Source organism: Benincasa hispida, chromosome 5, assembly GCF_009727055.1.
Source record: "Benincasa hispida cultivar B227 chromosome 5, ASM972705v1, whole genome shotgun sequence".
Lineage (NCBI taxonomy): Eukaryota > Viridiplantae > Streptophyta > Magnoliopsida > Cucurbitales > Cucurbitaceae > Benincasa > Benincasa hispida.
The window spans coordinates 55,189,275-55,210,099 of NC_052353.1; the positions used below are offsets into that span (position 1 = coordinate 55,189,275).

The 20,825-nt window shown below is 33.0% G+C and overlaps 1 protein-coding gene across 1 annotated transcript; it reads left to right on the plus strand.

Annotated features, from left to right (window-relative positions):
- The first annotated feature begins 8,660 nt into the window (after window positions 1-8,660).
- Window positions 8,661-11,717, plus strand: LOC120078688 (monooxygenase 2-like). The gene is made up of 6 exons (XM_039032987.1): window positions 8,661-8,822; window positions 8,916-9,062; window positions 9,719-9,787; window positions 9,887-10,043; window positions 10,129-10,357; window positions 10,946-11,717. The coding sequence occupies exons 1-6, from the start codon at window positions 8,749-8,751 to the stop codon at window positions 11,494-11,496; spliced, it is 1,227 nt and encodes a 408-aa protein (XP_038888915.1). The 5' UTR covers window positions 8,661-8,748; the 3' UTR covers window positions 11,497-11,717.
- Window positions 11,718-20,825: the final 9,108 nt, after the last annotated feature.

The window sequence follows — 20,825 nt, forward strand, 5'->3', positions numbered from 1 at the left end:
GCAATCAGATCTGCCAGAAAATCCTGCCTTTGCAATGGCCATCGTCAAATGGTTTGTCGTTTTCCATCCAAACGAATATTTATATATAAAATATTTATGTGCAATATGGAAAAGATATCATGCATCTGCTGTTGCATCTTTCAAATTTATTTTAAAATGTTCATGTGCAACATAGAAAGATCCGAACCATATCTTCAAATTTGAATTCTCTTAGTGATTTATCAAATCCAAGCAAACGTTCTAAAAAAATCTTTGTTTTTGGAGATTGTTTAGGTATGAAATAAGAAAATCATGGATAAGAAATTGGAAAAAACAAAAACAATTTTTAAAAATGCAAAATCAAATAGTAATTAAATGGGGTCTTAATTATTGAACCATAATGGTTGTATTATTTACTTTTTAAAAAAATTTAGGATGTGTTTAGGCATTTATTTGGGTTGGAGTTGAGTTAGGTTTTTAATGTAACTTCGTGTTTGCACCTCTAATTTGACAAGTTGGTGTTATTAACCATAGCTTTAGAGAGAATGATGATCTTCTTCCATTAATCAGGTTGAAGAAATAGATATTTTTAGACAATTAAGGAGTCCTAATTTAGGAGATATAAAATTACAATAAAGGACAACTAATTATAATTACAATATAAATGCATATTATAACATTCCTCAAGCTGGGAGCAAATATGTCAATCATGTGCAGCTTGTTGTATAGATAGTTTATTCTTGCTTCGTTTACTGCTTTAGTAAGGATATCTTCTATTGTTCTCTAGTTTTCACATATCTTGTAGATATCAACCCTTCTTGTATTTTCTTGCGAATAAAATGACAGTCCATTTCAATATGTTTTGTTCGTTCATGAAATACTAGGTTGGATGCAATATGAAGAGTAGCTTTATTATCACACCATAGTTTAAATAAAACTAAATCCCATTTCAAATAAAAGTTGATGTATCCACACTGTTTTACGCACACATTATGTCATAGCTCTATATTATGACTCAATACTCGAATGAGAAATTACATTCTGTTTCTTACTTTTCCACAACATCAAGTTTCCTCTTACAAAAACACAATATCCAAAGGTCGATATCTTATCTTCTCGAGATCCAATCCAATTAGCATCTGAAAAACATTCAACTCTTGTATGACCATAATCTTTATATAAGATTTCACATCCAGATAGCTTTTAGATAACATAGGATTTGTTCAACTACAACCAAGGATCCACAGTCAGGGAAGATGTAAACTGCCTCACAATACTCACAGGATAAACAATGTAAAGTCATGTCACTATTAAGTAGTTCAACTTTCCTACTAACCTTTTATATCTTTTAGGATCTTTAAACAATTCTCCATCCTTAGTAAGTTACAAATTTGGTATCATCGGAGTACTACATGGTTTGACTTCTAGTTTACCTATCTCAAACAACAAAGTACATATTATCGTTGGGATAGGTAAATACCTTTTTTTGCTTCTCATTACTTCAATACTCAAGAAATACTTCAATGATCTCGAATCTTTGGTATGAAATTGACCTGGAGAAAAGTCTTAAGAGAGGATATATCCGACACACATTTCCAATGATAACGATATCATCAAAATATACAAGCAAAGTTATACCATTGTTGGATCGTCAATAGAATACAAAATGATCAAACATACTTTTCTTCATACCCAAACATTCGAGTGCTTGACTAAACTTACCAAACCATGCACAAGAACTTTATTTCAGTCCATACAAAGATTTTCGAAGGTACCACACCTTGTTATTCTCCCCCTGAGCAATAAACCCAGGTGGTTGCTCCATATAGACTTCTTGAAGATCACCATGAAGAAAAACATTTTTAATGTCAAGTTGATGCAAAGACCAATTGTGAGTAGCAGCCATCGATATAAATAGTCGAATGGAAGTTAATTTGGCAACAGGAGAAAATGTATCAGAATAATCATTCCCCTAGATTTGGGCATAACCTTTAGCAACAAAACGATTTTTCAATCGAGCCACTGTTTCATTGGGATTGGCCTTTATAGCAAAAAACCATTTACACCCAATAGTCTTCTTTCCAGCCAAATACGAAACGAGATCTTGAGTACCATTATCATCCAAAGCAGTCATCTCCTCAATCATTGCACTACGCCACCTAGGATAAGATAAAGCGTCATGAACAGAGTTATAGATAGAGGTGGAATCAAGAGATGTAATAAAGGAATAAGTGGGTAAAGACAAAAAAAAAAAAAAAAAAAAAGAAGAAATAGAGTAAGTATAAGTGCGTTTACCTTTTCAAAGGACAATGGGAAGATCATCACTCGATCTCAGATTAGATGTCAAAAAAGCCAATGGTGGAGGACATGAGTCTGAAGGTGGCTGTGGAGGACGCATGGAGTAGACTCGATTAACCGGAGGGTTAGAAGGAAGAGACATAGAGGAAGATGGAGGAGAATAGGATGTAGAAGAGGTAATCTCATAGATAAAAAGATCATCATCCTTCCTCTGACATAGGCTCAACAGTGATGGACTAAAGGGTATATTTTTGAAAATGTGACATCCGGAGATACGAGATACCTGTTCAGAGTAGGACAATAACGACGATACTCCTTTTAAACACGCGAATAGCCTAAGAAAATGCATTTAAAAAATTTCGAATCTAACTTGGTACGATTTGGATGAATATCCCGAACAAAACAAACACAACCAAAGATCTTAGGAGCAATAGGAAACAAAGATATCATAGGAAAAAGAGTATGATAAGGAATTTCTCTCCATTGAAGATAGAGGAAGGGATTCTATTAATCAAGAAGCAAGCAGTAGACACAACATTAGCCCAAAATTGCTTTGGAACATGCATTTGAAAGGATAAGGCACGTGCTGTTTCAAGGAGGTGTCTGTTCTTTCTTTCCACAACTTCATTTTGAGATAGAGTGTTTACGCAAGAGGATTGATGAATGATGCCATGACCACATAGTAGGATCCAACTACATGAGAGAAATATTTATCAACATTATCAGTTCGCAAGGTTTTGATAGAGACACTAAATTGATTTTGAATCTCAGCATGAAAAGCACAAAAATGAGACAATAACTCAGAATAATTTTTCATTAAATATAACCAAGTCACACGAGAATAATCATCAACAAAAGTAACAAAGTAACGGAAATCTTTTTGGGACACAACTAGACAAGGACCCCAAATATTAGAATGGACTAATTAAAAAAGAGCACACTGGCTCGTTTATGAACTCTAGGACTAGAACTAAGGCAATGAAATTTAAAAAACTGACACGAATTACAATTCAAAGACGACAAGGAACGAAATTCTGGATAAAGTTTCTTCAACACGAACAATGATGGATGGCCCCAACGACAATGAACTTTAAACGGGGATGTAACTCCAGAGCAAACCATAACTTTCGGTATCTTATGGTAAAAAATGTAAAGCCCCCTCCGTTTCATGTCCTCCATTAATAATCTTCTTCGTCATATGATCCTAAAATAAGCAATAACAAGGAAAAAAACGAGACAAAACAATTAAGTCACGAGTAAGCTGGCTAATAGAAATTAAACTAAAAGACAGTTAAGGCAAATGTAATATAGAGAACAAAGAAAATAATGGAGTGAGAGAAATGATGCCAGATCCAAGAACAGAGGATGTTGATCCATTTACCAAAGTGACAAACGAAGATGAGACAAGGGACAAAGGTGTAGAAAAGAAGTTAGAATTTCCTGTTATATGAGCGGTGGCACTAGAGTATATGACCCATTTGGTAGATGGTGTAAGAAATCATTTCGTATTACCTGTCTCGGCAATGGTGGCAATAGGATTTGACCAAGAAGATGCCTATAAGAATTCCTAGAATACTTAAAATTTAGCATAGTCGTCAAGAGATGGTAACAAACTTCTAAGCCATATCATTGGTGGAAGCTATCTGAGCATGTGGAGATCATTGGGTCTTATACAACAATTTTCAACAATCACGTTTCATATATTCTAACTTTTGGCAATAGTGATAGACGATCTCTTGAGAATTTGATCTTCGATTATCATAACTAGGCTTCTGAAAATTGTTAGTCAACCCTGAAGTATCGCGGGAGTTACTATTATTCTTACTCATAAGAGCACTGTTAGATTGAGAAACAGACGAATCAGATTGAGAACTCTTAATACGAAGAATACGACTGAAGGCTTCCTCTAATGATGGAATTTCAGAATAAAAAAGAATTTGTGTTTTAGCCTTCCAAACTTAGGTAAAAGTCCATTAAAATATATCATAACCATCTTTTCTCACTGAGCTTGTTGAACTTTAACATTTAGAATAAACGACAATAATAAAGCAAGTTTGGTAGTTGTCTTCTTAAGTCTCATAAAATAACTTATAACAGATTCTGCTTTCTGTTCAGGTTGAAAGAATTGCATATAGATATCAAACATTCGATGGACGTGTTCTTTTCCAGAGTTAGAATTTCTAAGAATTCTAAGAGTTCCTTCACAAAATCACAATGATCTATCAAACCAACAACCTCACTTTCAATAGAATTCTTAATATGAAGATAAAGTCGAGGGTCATCACAAAGCCAAGCCTTTTTCATATCATCTTTTGGTGGCTCCTTAGTCACATGGTCATCCATATCTGTACTAGCAAATAAAATTGAATCGTTCGATGCCAATCATAGTAATTTGATCCATTTAACTTGTGTCCAGTTATCTTCGATGCTAGGAAAATTACATTAGATACTACCATATGCTTCACTTCATTCATTATGAGCTAATAAACACTTTGTAGATCTCATGAGCGGCAAGAACAAACTAGAATATAAAAAATGAACCAAAGAACAAAACAACTCCAAATTAAAACAAAACAGCAACAAACCCTAAACACAAAAGAGTATTTTCCCAAATAACTTACAACCGAGTAGATTTCAATGGAACCAAATGCACAGAACAATCAGAAACAATGAACCGAGAAGAACCCAACTGACGAAGCGTGAGCTTCATGTGCGGGTGTTTTTGGCGACCAACGACGATAAACTTGATTGGACAGCGACGACGCTTCTCTTAGGATGAGTGGTGTAGAAAAACGGCCAATAAAATTTGATGAATCAACTCAAACCCTAACCTTGTGAGAAGCGTAAACTCTAACGTAGCCGTCTTGCGAATATTCTAAACCCTAGATTGCTTTGATACCTTGTTATCAGTAGTTTTGGAGAGAAGAATGATCTTCTTCCATTCATCATGTCGAAGCACACAACCACTGTGACAAATTCCCGTAACTACCTTCTATGACCACCTTTGGTGCCCAACTCCAGCAACAACCACTGTTAATGACTACAACCGCCTCACTTTGATGACATGCTTTGATGACTACCTTTGGTAGCTAAACTCTGACAACCACATCTGACGAAGATCACCTCCGACGTCCAAATCTTTGTGGCTATCACCTATGGTGTCCAACTTTGAGTATCACATCCAGTGACCAACTTCGACCACTATCTCCACCGATTATCTCCAACATCTAACTTTAACGATTGACTCAGTTAATCATATATTTTAAAAAAAAAGTAAAAAAAACTTGGCCAATGAAAGTGTTTTTAAATATAAAATCAAAATTATTAGTTCATAATGTTTAATAGTTCTTATATAGTAGTTTAACATTAATAGAACATTTTGAGTATGAGCATATAGCCAAATCAAACAAACTTGTATATAAAAATACTTTTGAGAAAATGCAACCAAACAATTTTTTTTTTATTTGGAACAAATTTTATAAAATATTTAAATACAAATGACTTTTGAGAAACATATCACCACCTGTCCGAAAGCTTGTCCACATGGCTTTACTTTTCACCCAAAATGCTTCATAGTTGTCTTTCCTTATTATCAATGATTCTCCCTTTATCTAGCCAATGCAGGACTTTGATCTCATTTCTAATACCAACATACATGCATAATAAACTGTGACCTACAATTTAACATGAGATGCATAAAAATCCGTAAACCCCCTGATGACCTACTTTCTTTGTGTGCACATTATACTTATACATTCCATTAATGAGAAAGGATATTGTAATTTTATTGTTTGTAGATGAAACAAGAGTATTTTGTATGGTCACATATAAAAAAAGTTGTAAAATATATGTGAAGATTTTAACTTGACATCTCAATTGGATGTTAAAATTTTGGAAAAATGAATGTGCAATTAAAGAGTTAAAGAAAAGTTAAGCAATTAAAAATAACCACTAAAAAAACCATACTTTTTTACATGATAAAGAATTGTACCAGATATCTTGACTTAATAATTCAACTCTATTCTAAACACGGACTTTCTAACTCTAGGCTAAATAATTTTGCACCCCAAATATAAACTTTCTTTCTCATAGATATGTTAATTCTAAACATTAGAATTCAACTCACCACCTTAAACTAACCCATATATGACCTTGGGAAAGTTATTATTTATGTGAATTTGTGACCAGTAGATCTCCATTCTTCAAATTTAACCTTTGTGTTGGACTTGTTTGAAATCATTTTCTTAAATAAAATAGTTCAAGAATTTAGACATAAAATTTGAAAGTCCATTTCTTTTTCAATGTATATGAATTAAATAAATATAATTTGGTTGAAAAAACACTTTTTGTCCTGAATCTTATAGAAATAACAATTTAGTCCTTCAACTTTAGTTGGTAACAATTTAGTCCATGCATTTTTAAATTTGTAACACTTTAGTCCCTAAACTTTAATAAGTAAAAATTTAGTCTACATACTTAGAAATTTACAATAATTTAGTCCCTATTATGAGAAATCTCATTAAAATTGTCAATTTTTGTTATGTAATAACATAATCTTTATAGTTTTAAGAAAATAGTTTTCAATCAATTTAACGACATACATAGGTAAGAAATTTCATTAAATCTTAATATTATTTTTAATAATAAAGACTAAATCGTCATAAATTGTAAAGTATAGGGATTAAATTGTTACTTATTAAAGTTTAAGAATTAAATTGTTATATATTTGAAAGTATATGGACCAAATCGTTACTAAGTTGTTATTTTCATGAAAATTTAGAAATTAAAAGTGAATTTTAACAATATAATTTAAAAGTTTAAAATGTAGATGGACTAAATTCATACAATAATTAGAAGAAAATTAACTTTGGCGATCAATTCACTTTGGTTCAAAAGAAGGTAAGCTAGACTTAAATTGGCCAATGAATAGCAATTGGACAATGAGAGTAAACTTGATAGAAAGCAAACTTAAAAAAGACACGAAATTATTATTATTATTATTATCATCATCATCATTATTATTTAATTATTATTTTTTATTGATGTTCAATTCAATGAACCTACTCCTTTTGGCTTTTGCATTAAAACCATTTCAATTTTTGTTGAACTTTGTTTATTGGTAACGCGGGTCCCACTAAGCAATTATGTTTATGAGAATATGTTTTTAATAAATATCGAATTTTTTTTTAGTAATAAATAAATCTTCTTGATTCTAGAGAGAGGTCCAAAAATTCGATGTAAGAAGTTAATTTAGCTGCACAATCTAGGAATAGTCATAGTAATTCTTCGCTCATTATTGGTGGCATTCAATATGGACATAATTTCTGTTTCACCAATCTTTTTACAACCTATAGTTACTCAACTATTATTTATCATACGACAATTTTTTTTTAAAAGATAGTTTTTAGTTTTTTTTGCTATATAATTAAATTAGATTACAAAAAAAATAGATTCGACTTAAGATGCACAAAATATTGCTCAATACAAACATCAAGGATTCTTATTAAACTAAATAGACACTAAACTCAAACACCAAAACATAATGTAACATTTGTCCATAGAGTATAAGGCCGATGCGTTTTGAAGGAGACAGATGGGGGTAGAGCATAGTTATCTCCTTGTTTAATCCAAGAAGCTCTTACAAAATCTACTATAAGTCCCACGAGACCAAAACTTATTGAAATCAATCCCAACACTTATTAACTCTTTATCTTATAATTTTCATGACTAAACAACTTTACACTTTGTCTTCAAACTCTGAAAGTTTAAGATATAATAAAAATAAAAGGAGAAAAGTGTACATTTTGTCTTTGAAGTTGAAGTTTGTTCCTATTTGGTTCCTGAAATTTCAAAAGAGACATTTTTAACCCCTAAGTTAACTTGACTATCATTTGGCTAACGGAAAAAATGACATAATAGGTTGAGTTGAGAAATTTTAAATAAGGTAGTCAAATAGACATTGACTTCCAAATTTAAAGACCAAACGTACGTTTTTTTCCAAAAAAAAAATGCTTGAATTGTTTTTTCAATATATATAAAAAAAACTTTATCTAAAGAATCTTTTCTTTTTCTCCAAGGAATATTAAAAGAAACATAATGAATAATAAATATTCTTCCTTTTCACTTTAAATAAAAATGTTATCAAATGATAACACTACAGTTGTAAAATAACCATGGCGGCGGAGCTGCAAGATAATGTTAAATCAGTCGTAGTTGGACGGCTGGTCTTTGTAGGAGTTCCATTTTCAAATAAAAAAAGAAGCTTTGTGGCTCCGTCTTCCTCGAGTCCCAATTACGTCAAACTTCAATCCTTACAAATACGCTTCGATTTGCTTACATAATGGCTTCCGTCTGCAACTTTTTCCCATCATTATCATCCTCACTTTTCTGTATTTATACTCCTCAATTTTTCCCTCCTCTCTCCCCAAAACTGTCGCTTTTGCTTTTGCTCCGATTGAATTTGAAGAAGGTATGGAAAATGTGGTTGATGTTCTGATTGTGGGAGCCGGAATCAGTGGTCTCACTACTGCTTTGGGACTTCACAGGTGAACCCATTTTGTTATTTATTTGTGTGAATGTGAATTGATGGCTTGCGAGTCTTCTTCTTAATGTTTATTATTTCTGTTTAATTCGTGCAGATTGGGTATCCAAAGCTTAGTTTTGGAGTCGTCGGAGGAGTTGAGGATCACTGGATTTGCTTTGTCGTTATGGACGAATGGTTGGAAGGCATTGGATGCTGTTGGAATTGGTGATTCGCTTCGGCAAATCCACGATGAACTTGATGGGTAATGAACGACTATCAAATCTTCAATGCTCTTTCATTTTTTTTGTGTTTTTTATTCTAGTTTTGGAGATCTAATTTTTCTTGCATTCATGGTGTTTTTTTTAATGCTCTTTCATGCTAGTTTGAGAACTTCGAATGAGTGAGAACTGACTGAATGCTTGATGCTCTGAAATGGACCCGACTTGCAAATTTTAGTGATTCTTATATTCATTTGTTCTAATTCCAAAGTTTTCTTTCTAAGTTGATTTTCTGACAGTAATGTACTTCAGTTTACAGCTTTACATAAATGTTTATAAATTCCGTCTATTGTGATTTTAAAAGATCACCTTGAAAAACTCAAGGCACCCAGGATAGATGAGCTACTCTTCTAATTACTAATTGGTTTTGAGATGGAACTCTATATTTTCAAATAGGTGATTATATTAATGTAATGGTGTTATAGTAGTATTGATCATTATTAATAGCATTACAAACCATTCTATTAAAATTTATGAGCTTTTAGTTTTGCTAGTTATATACAGAAAATTTACACCTGAAATGGCTGTAACCGGTTACGTAATGTCAATTATCTCCATTTTCCACAACGCGACTATGTTTCGACAAGTTGGGTGATTGTGATTTCTAACATTGCGGTTAATTGTCTACAATAAAATGCAGGATTATAACTACGTCAATGATTTCAGGGGATAAAACATCAGAGCTGTCGTTTCCGGCCCCAGAAGAAGGGTCAGTCAGGCATTTATCATTTTTATAATTATTAAACAGTATAATTATTCTGCTTGATTACAGTTTTGTTGAGATCTATGAGCTTGTTTTGATGGGCAGTGGAGTTCGCTGTGTCAGAAGAAAGTTTTTGCTTGAATATTTGGCCAAGGAACTTCCAAGTGGAACCATCAAATTCTCCTCCAAGGTGGTTTCCATAGAGGAGTCTGGTTTGCTTAAACTTGTGCATCTTGCTGATGGAACCTTAATCAAGACCAAGGTAAATTGTGTCTCTTATTTTCTCAGATATGATCTATCTTCTATATTGATTTACATCATTTTGACTATTAGTTTTGATTGAAAAGGTGTTAATAGGATGTGATGGAGTGAACTCAGTTGTGGCAAAATGGCTAGGCTTCAAGGCACCAGCCTTCACAGGGAGATGTGCTGTAAGAGGTTGTTTACAACTCAAGTCCAACCATAATTTCGAACCAAAGATGAGCCAATTTGTCGGTGAGGGAGTTCGAGCTGGTATCATCCCTTGCGATGATAAAACTCTTTATTGGTTTTTCACTTGGACCCCCTCAGCTGAAGGTGAGTCCTACAATATGGTTAGATCACGTAGACCGGATAGCTACCACTTTAAGTACGGCTAAATCTAATTGTTTGGTATATTTTCTAACAGCCCCCCCTACATGTGAGTTCTAATCTTAGCTTTGTTCACGACATCTAACCCGTTATTTATTGATGTATAGTAAACTAGATAAAATACTATAGAGATTTGGTCGTAATTTTACACTTTTAATTGTCTGAATAAATCTTAAAAGTAATCCCTATCCTTAGTTTCGTTAACTCAACAAGATGGGTTGGATAATTTTATTCCCAATACTGATAGACAGCAAGAAATCAAATATGTGTAATAATTATCTAGCGTAATTGCAATGGATAGCACTTCTAGGATTAAAATTAAGTGTATAGCAACATTTTTAAATAATTACAAACTCTATCGCTGATAGACTTCTATTAATGATATAGTTTATCACTGATAAACTCTAGGAGGTGAATCTAAATTTTGTTATATCCATAAATTCTATTATACTGTGTTATATCTACTAATTCTTTGGGTTTAATTGCTATATTTGTCCCCAATTATTTATCTCTATCTTGTCTCTCGCCTCACAGAGAAGGAAATGGAAGAGAATCCAGGAAAACTGAAGCAACTTGTATTAAGCAAGCTTGGAGAGATGCCTGATGCAGCAAGGGCAGTGATAGAAGAAACTGAGATAAGTTGTTTTCAACCAGCAGCATTGAGATACAGACCTCCATGGGAGTTCATGTGGGGCAACATTGTGAAAGGCAATGTGTGTGTGGCTGGTGATGCACTTCACCCAATGACCCCAGACTTAGGGCAAGGTGGGTGTGCTGCTTTGGAAGATGGGGTGGTTTTAGCCAGATGTATTGCTGAAGCCCTGCTGAAGAAACCAAGCAGCCAGGATGAGAAGGCGGAAAGAGAGCAGCATGAGCAGCTCGAGACGGGGCTGAGGAAGTACGCCGCAGAGAGGAAATGGAGGAGTATCGAGCTGATTGGCACAGCTTATATGGTGGGAAGGATGCAACAGAGCAGTGGGGTGTTTGCAAAGTTTATGAGGGATAAGATTTTGTCTCAGTTTCTGGTTGGACTCTTACTAAGAAATGCAAAATTTGACTGTGGGAAGCTGACCCCTTCTTTGTAGTTAACCACTCTCATTGTCTCTTGAGAGTAGTTTTTCTTTTCTTTTCGTTTGGGTAAAATTTTAGTGTCTTGATAAGTTAGAATAATTGCAGGTGCTGAAGTTTGCTAGTGTGCAAATATGTAGAGAGGGCAACCCTCATTGAACCTCTTTCTTGTGAAATAGTAGCCTTTTGGAAAGTTTAAATAAAAACAATGGCAGGTGCAGCTGTTGCTTGTGTAAAACTAACATGTAGAGATGAGATTCTGATAAACAAACCATACAAATGAAATATACTTGTCCTTGGTTTTACGATTCAAAAACTCTTTTTTTGTCTCTTTAAATCTAATGTTCTCATTTTTTTCCAGTATTATCATATACAAATGGAGAGGTGGTTGAAATTGATAAGCAAAATAGTTACATTTTTAGTTCTTTGAAAATAGTTTCAAATGATCTTTGAATTCAAATTAACTGTTAGTTAATGTACGTCTTTGATGATTTGACAAACTACATTACTTTTCTCTTCCTTCTCCTCTCCGACCTTTGTTAGTGTCGATGTCGCCCTCTTCGTTAAACGTTCACTATCGTTGTTGAGGTCAGAAATGTTAGCATAATTACTTTATATCTATATTGAATAGATAAACACTAGGATCATTCATGTCAAATTGTCAAGAATATATATATAGCAGATTCCATTGACAAATTGATGACGACTCCAAATTGACTCTGAATTGATAATGGCTCTAAATGACTATTGTCTTCCTCAACCAAAACTCTGAATGCTCTAATTGAGATCTTTTTCTAGATGGGATTCAAGAAAGATTATTGCTTATTTTATTTATTTACTTATTTATATTGGGGATCATAGCCTAAGGTCTCTTTATATACTAGTTCAATTAGGTTCCCATTAAACCCTGAACTAGGAATGGACATCTACTCATTAAGTCCATACTCAATTAGGAATCTAGGGCCTTAATTAATTATATCACATAATATGGTCCAATCTAATAAAATAACCCAATGTGATAAATTATTAATCCACATACATACCTGGAAAATTTCACAAAATGACTCAAAACCCAAAAACTTTTCTACCAATGATCTCTTCCTAAAAACTTTTCTACCACTAACCTTTTCCCTATGCGAAATTTCAAAATTACTCCTAGAGTTTAATGTGGATGATGGATATTTGGGGGGTTGGTTGATCTTCGTTCATGGACATGTACGTGTATGGAGTTTAATTGCCTCGAGATCCTATGCTCCCATGCAATATCTGCAACGACCCTGAGAAACATTAATGTTCAAACATTATGTGCAAAATGGTTTACAGTTGAGTGTGTGCTTGCTGCTTATGCCGAACCAATTTTTCCAGTCGGACATAGTCAAGAATGGGTTGGTGATTTTGAACCAATTCTACCACCACAAAAGATAGTAAGTGTAAGTCGACGTCAAACTGTCAGGATACCTTCAATTGGAGAGGAGCCACGACAAATACACAGGTGTACACGACGTGGTCAGACAGGACATAACAAGAAAACGTACAGACAAATGTTGATAACACCTAGCACTGGTCCATCTAGACTAAACAATATGTAATTTTCGCTTCATTTTTTTGTACAACACCAATTATACTATACAATATGTAATTTTAGCACCAATTATACTATACAAATTTATACCATACAATATGTAATTTTAGCACCAATTATATTCTATACAACATCAATTATACTGTACAATATGTAATTTTAGCACCAATTATATTCTGTACAACACCAATTATACTGTACAATATGTATTTTTAGCACAAATTTATCTAAACGATCGTTTAGTTATTTATTTGCTTAGTTAAATGTACAACACCAATTGTATTCTACAAATTTAGCACAAATTTATCTAAACGATCGAATAACAAAATCTAAACGATCGTTTAACAAAAACTAAACGATCGCGTAACAGTTAGCTAAACGATCGTTTAGTATTATCTAAACGATAGCATAACAAAACTTAAATGATCGTTTAACAAAAACTATACGGTCGCATAATGGATATCTAAACGATCGCATAACAGTTAGCTAAACGAATGTTTAGTATTCTCTAAACGATCGCTTAACAAAAACTATATGATCGCATAATGGATAGCTAAACGATCGCTTAGTATTCTCTATACGATCGCATAACAAAACCTAAACGATCGTTTAAAAAAACCTAAATGATCGCATAATAGATATCTAAACAATCGCATAATAGATATCTCAACGATCGTATAACAAAAACTAAACGATCGCGTAACAGTTAGCTAAACAATCGCATAATAGATATCTATACGATCGCGTAACATTTAGCTAAATGATCGCTTAGTATTCTCTATACAATCGCTTAGTAATATCTAAATGCTCGTTTAAAGTATTCATAGAGGTGCGTTCATTGGCGGTCTGAAGGCTTTTTAAAAACTGGGGGTAATTTTGAAATTTCGCATGAGGAAAAGGTCAGGGTAGAAAAGTTTTTAGGAAGAGGTCATTGGTAGAAAAGTTTTTGGGTTTCGGGTCATTTTGTGAAATTTTCCTACATAGCTCATATTTTAATTAAACATATTATTATTTAAATATATCTAACAATCTTCTATTTGGGCTATGTTTGTATGCCTGATATAATTAAATTACATAAACCTTAAGCGTGCATAAACAGGTTATTTCAATAATAGAGTTCTCCTCTAGTTCAATCTGGTCCATCTCCTATATTAGCACAGAATCAAGGTGGCTTTTGTCACTACCCTCGTAACTACATGCAAAGTGATCTAGATCATGCATGTTTTCAACTGGTCCAAATTCCTTAGTGAGATCATTCTTAAAACTTTATGCAAAACCACATGCATGATAAACAAGTTCAGATAATAAAACTTAAATCATCAACTTTATTCTATATAGAAAATAAACAAATTAAGGTCAAAGAACATCCTTAATAACAAATTCTCACTAAATCATGGAATCAGAATAGTGACTAACATCCATGCAAGCAACATGCTCATGAAAAACTTTAGGTTGTAAATCATTTTGTCAATGGATCTACCACCATAGAGTTTGTTCCTATATGTTTTATCGAAATTTGACAATTCTAAACTCTTTCGTTAACAACTAGAAACTTTACGTCTATATACTTTGAGTTTATATTGCTTCTGTTGTTGTTGGAATACATTACCACCAATTTATTGTCAAAAAATCATTTTAGTAGTTTTTCTATGCCAACCACTATCCGTAGCCTAGTGACAAATCATATTTCATGATTGGATGCCTCATAGCATGCTATAAACCCTACAACCATGGTATAAGAAACCATAAATGTTTGTTTAACACTTTTCCATGATAAAGCTCCTCTAGCCAACATGAAGATATAACCTAAAGTGGGTCGCAAAGTATCTTGGCATCCTACATAATTGAAATTAGAATACCCAATGATCTCCAAAATTTCTGATCTCCGATAAGTGAACATATAATATTTTGTTCTCTGCAAATACCTTAAAATCTGTCTGGCTGCTTTCCAATGATCCATTATCGGATTGCTCAAATATCGACCAAACACTTCAATTATGAACGCAATATCTGGATGCGTACACGCTTAAGCGTACATTAGACTTCCAACAACCGATGTATAGGGAACCTTCTGCATCTTTTTAGTCTCGAACGTGGTCTTGGGGCATTGACCTAAATGAAATTTATGACCTTTAGCGACCAGGGTATCTTCTAGTGTACAATCTTTCATGCCAAATCTACTCAAAATCTTTTCAATGTAGTTCTTTTGTGACAATCTCAAAATACCTTGAGAACGATCTCGCAGTATTTCAATTCCTAATACAAAAGAAGCATCACCAAGATCCTTCATCTCAAAATTTATTTTGAAAAATCTCTTAGTGTCATGCAATAAACCTACAACATTACTTACTATGAGTATGTCATAAACATATAACACTAAAAAGATTGATTTACTCCCATTGAACTTGTGATATACACAATCTTCCACTATATTCACCTTAAAACCAAAGGAGGTTATGGCTTTATGGAATGTTTTATACCATTGACTAGAGGCTTGCTTGAGACCGTAGATAGATTTCTTCAATTTGCACACCATAGACTTTGAATTACCAGATACAAAGTTTTTTTGTTGCACCATATAAATCATCTCATCAATGTTCCCGTTGAGAAATGCAATTTTTACATTCATCTGGTGTAGCTATAAATTAAAATGAGCTACCAGTGCCATGATTACCCTGAAAGATTCTTTCAATGAAACCGGAGAGAAGGACTCTTTGTAATCAATGTCTTCCTTTTGAGTAAAACCTTTTGCAACAAGATGAGCCTTATATCTTTCGATATTGCCATGTGAATCCCTTTTGGTTTTAAATATCAATTTACAACCAATGAGTTTCACTCTTGATAGAAATTCGATAAGTTCCCAAACGTCATTGTCTTTCATGAATTTTATTTCCTCTTCCATAGTATTTATCCACTTTTGAGAGTTAGAACTCTGTAAATCTTGTTGGAAGTTGGTTGGATCATCTTCCATTATACCTACATCATCCTGATGTTCTTGAAAAAACACAATATAAACATCTGGAATTGCACTTCTTCTCTCTCTAGTAGATTTCCTTAGTGGCACTTCTTGAGGTTGTTGAGTTTGAATCTCAGGTTCAACAATGGGGACTTCAATGTTGTCTTGATCTATAATTGGTTCAATAGTGATGTCAGGAATTGGAGCCTGAACATCATCTATAACCACATTAGGAAAAGAAACTAATTCCTCTTCAAAAGACAACTTTCCTTATGTTACCTTCCCCCCAAACTCAACATCCTCAAAGAATCTAACATTTCATGTCTCAAACAATGATATAGAAGTGGGATTATAAAACTTGAAATCTGAGAGCGCTCAGAATACCCAACAAAATAGCAGCTAATAGTTCTTGAGTCCAATTTTTTGTCATTAGATCTGTAAGGCCTAACCTCAGTTGGACAACCCCATATGTGAAGATACCTAATACTAGGCTTCTTTCGTGTCCACGGTTCGTAAGGGGTTTTAACTATTGCTTTACTAGGTACCTTATTGAGTATATATATTGCAGTCTTTAGTGCCTCACCCTAGAGAGATTCTGATAAAGAAGAATGGCTAATCATACTTCTTACCATATTCTTAAGTGTTCTATTTTATCTTTCTGTCACATCATTCATGCTGGGTTTGCCCCACATAGTGTATTGTGGGACGATTCTACATTTCTCTAGGTATTTGGCAAAGGGCCTTAGATGTTGTTCACCTGATCCATCATATTTATCATAGTATTCACCACCACAATCAGATTTGACAGCCTTAATTTTCTTTCCAAGTTGAAGTTCAACTTCAGCTTTGAAAGATTTGAAAACGCCCAAAGATTGTTACCCATATTTTGAATAGTCGTCTATGAACGTAATAAAATATCGTTGTCTATACCAAGAAGCTATAGGAATAGACCATAAATGTCTGTATGTATTAGTTCTAAGATGTCTGAGCATCCTGTTGGCACCTAAATTTATCTCGATATCAAATGCCTTTAATTTGCCTATGAGATTGGACATTTCAATAATATACTCCCTTATGATTCCATTGCCCTTATACCTCATGGAAGTTAAAGAAGTAAAAACACTACTTGCTTCCCCTTTTTCATTTTTAGCAAAATATTTCTTAATTTGAGCTAGGAACTTATTGGCATTTTCATTTTTCGTGATAGAGCCCCGAAAAGACTCCGGAATGGAGTACCTAATGATCATCATACACATATGATTTAACTGTTCCCACTTCTCTATATGAGCCGTATTCAGCTGTTCCTCAGTGGAAATAGGTTTATCGATTCTTAATGAAAGGTCCAAACCCATACACCTGAAAATTATCTCAAGACTTTCCTTCCAAATCTTGAAGTTCAATCCATTCAACTTAAGGATTGAACTCAAATTTCTAGATATTTGAGTAAGGCCAATTGAAACAATAAATAACAAAATATATGCTCATAATTAAAATATAACAAAATAATTTCACATATGTGGTGGGCCCCTTTAATAAGATGAAGGAAACTCGTATAAGGAGAACCTTGAGCGAAAGCGGATCGACCAAATTCCATTAATTATCGAATACAAAATTTACGGTAAACATACAAATAGATATGTATTTAAATTAAATTACAGCATGCTATTGCAAGAAAATAGTTCAGGAAATATTACCCTTGAAAAACTTTTTCTTCGTGAATATCCTCGAACAATCACATACAACTTGAAGAATTTATTCAAGATAGATCTCAAACCATAACCCGGACACTACCACAGTGTTATCTTGGTATTCTCAGGGTGAGAATCCAGGAGTGGTGGGCTCTGACTATTTTGGTTTAGAGGGGAAGATTAATGTGGAGGAGAAAGATTGAGAGTTTTTTCTCACGAACACTCAAAGATACAAAACTCTTATGTTTTTCTCTCAATCGTTCAACAAGAACGTTCAAAATGTGGAGGAAGAAGAAAAAACTATTTTTCTCTTATTCCTCTTGCCATAAAAGATAACCACCTCCACTAAAATGGGTGGAGAGAAGAGACGAGGAAAGGAGTTACTCCCTTCCTCATTATTTAAATAATAATATAATATAAATAAATATGATAACTAATTTATCATATTATATTTATATTAAATTATATGTTATATCAAATATAACACATAACCTATAGTTTCAATATTGTATCACAGACAATATAAACTATAGTTTCTTTTCTCTATTATATGACATTTAATATAAATCATATTTATATTAAATTTAATAACTATGAATTCAATTCATAGAAAATATATTTGAATCTCATTCAAATATTTATTTCCTCTCATTAAGCTATAATGTATCAAATACATTATGACAATTATATCACATATATTCAAAATAATTTAATTATATCATATATAATTAAATCCCTCTATTAATTTGAACAATTCAAATTAATCCAAAAATTGATTCTCAACTAAATCCTTTTGAGCTACCAAGGGGACCTCATGGACACCTGTAGCTTGAAGCTCCAACAATACATGAATAATTAATTAAATTCTTTAATTACATTATTCACTATCCGTTAATTATCGGGCACTCCACTAAAGATCGACAGCTATGCTCTTCGCATTACAGATATATTTCTGTGTCAATTGGATATAACCAATCAACAGCGTGATGACTCTTCACAAATTGCTCATAAGTATAGGTAGGCCAAAATACTGTTTTGTCCCTGTAATTACATCTAACTACTTAAGTACCACTGATTCCTATAATGAACAATAAGTTATAGTCCCATTATGACCATCGGGACAGGAAAGGGTATGGCCACTATGTTTAAGACCCGGAATCAGCCCTTAAGGGAGCAATTTATCTACTTGCCCCTGCATCGAAAAATGAGTGAATTTCGTCTTGTGTAGCTGTGTTCCCAGCTCTCCAATTAGAAGAATCCTCTAGATGGTAGGCTTGTTGAGTTGAAAATCTGGCCACTCTCACCCATACAAATCAAAGGATCGCTTTCATTAGTAGGAGTTCACAAACTTACTCAGGATTCAGGTCATGTCACCTATGGTTATCCTAGTGAAATGTAAGTCTCTATTATTAATGGCGTTATATAAAGAGACTAATCCTTTCATGGTCTGGTCTTATACAAATTCTTTGTATAGGATACCCCTGCTCGCATGTCTCCACATGAATGATCAGGATCAGATTATTTGTAGCACTTTACAACACTTGTAACACCTACAAAGCGGGCTGTATCCATAGTGTCACTAGGATACGGTACCCAGTCTTATTAATTTATTGCAGACCATTTAAGTTATTATTTAAACAAGATCCACTTGTATGTCTATACATACTTGTTTAAATTACATGAAATAACCTCGGATCTTAGTTTATTAGATCGAGTATATGCTTAAAATAACACTTATTTTATTAACAACAATATGTTTATACAAAATTTACAAACTACGAGATTACAAGGAGATTTAAGACACCATTCCCAACACAAGATACCTAGCACAACATTGATGTCCAATCTTTGGGCAAAAACACCAAAGTACTGATAATAAACTCTGTCAAGAAATAGCCTTTCCTTAGACCGACTATTTTTCACATAAGCAATCTTTATAATTTTCACATACTCATTACCACGTGCATACCTACAATTTGGCCAAATAATTATCCCTTTGGACTGATAATTATCCACATAAATTCATGAATATGCACATCTTATATTTCATAATTAAACCGATCTAGATAATAGAGATTACTTAGGAAACATATTATTTTTGACCAATTCAATCTAAATATAAGACAATAATATAATAATATTATTGTACAAAAATAAAGGAGGAAGAATATCAAATAGTCTTTACCAAAATTCACTTAATAATTGCATACACATAATACAACTAAAGCAACATAAACATGTGAATATCACCAAAACAATCAAATTGTAGATTTTAATTCACAAACTTATTAATCAAGAACTAAGAAACCCTTTTCAAGAATTTCACCAAATTATTAATCAAGAAAACTTAGAAATACGGGTAAGAAATTCAATAAGCAATTAATTCAAATAATTGACAAATTCAATATTATCAAACTATTAAAAACTAAATTATTTGAATTCAATCAATTTTTTTTTAAAAAAAAAAACCTTAAAAAAATACCAGTGTCCAAAATTATTAATCACAATTGAGTTTTAGAAACTCATATTCGTCAATTAAGTATTAACATAACTTTTTAATTTAAAAAAAAAAACAATGACAACATTAACTTTTCCATCATTAATCAAATTTAAAATTGAATTCATAAAATCATCCGTTGAGAATTAAAGAATAAAAAGAAACTAATAATTAAAACCAAGAACCGTTGGGAAGACTTTAATCGATAATTGACCGATACCTTCGTCCGAGGCAACTCCAGTCAGTCATTGACCGAAAGTCTTGAAGGCAAAACTTGCAGTGGCAAGAGACCCAACTTCTTCAATCGATTTTTAACCTTTTCCAGTAGATTTCATCTCATTGGTGGACTTTTATCAGGAATGTTGAACTGAACATCCTCAATTTTGACAATAATAGAACAAAGATTTTTTTTTTTAAAAAAAAAACTTCAGGAAACCATATTCAATCAAAATAATCAACCAAAAATTTTTCACTTTAATCCACCACTAGCACATCATTCATAATCGGTGATGGGTATGTCAAATACCACTGACAAGAATATGGGTTGCAAGAACACATATTGTCGAAGAAAAAAAATATGATTGCAGAGATTTCCAACCTACCGTCGGTGAGATTTACAACGT

Bases quoted from the DNA above. Each gene is read 5' to 3' on its own strand.
- LOC120078688 (XM_039032987.1), top strand. From the start codon at position 8,749: ATGGAAAATGTGGTTGATGTTCTGATTGTGGGAGCCGGAATCAGTGGT. The intron at 8,823-8,915 runs GTGAACCCATTT...TAATTCGTGCAG, and splicing joins ACTGCTTTGGGACTTCACAG to ATTGGGTATCCAAAGCTTAG. The intron at 9,788-9,886 runs GTCAGTCAGGCA...TTTGATGGGCAG, and splicing joins TTTCCGGCCCCAGAAGAAGG to TGGAGTTCGCTGTGTCAGAA.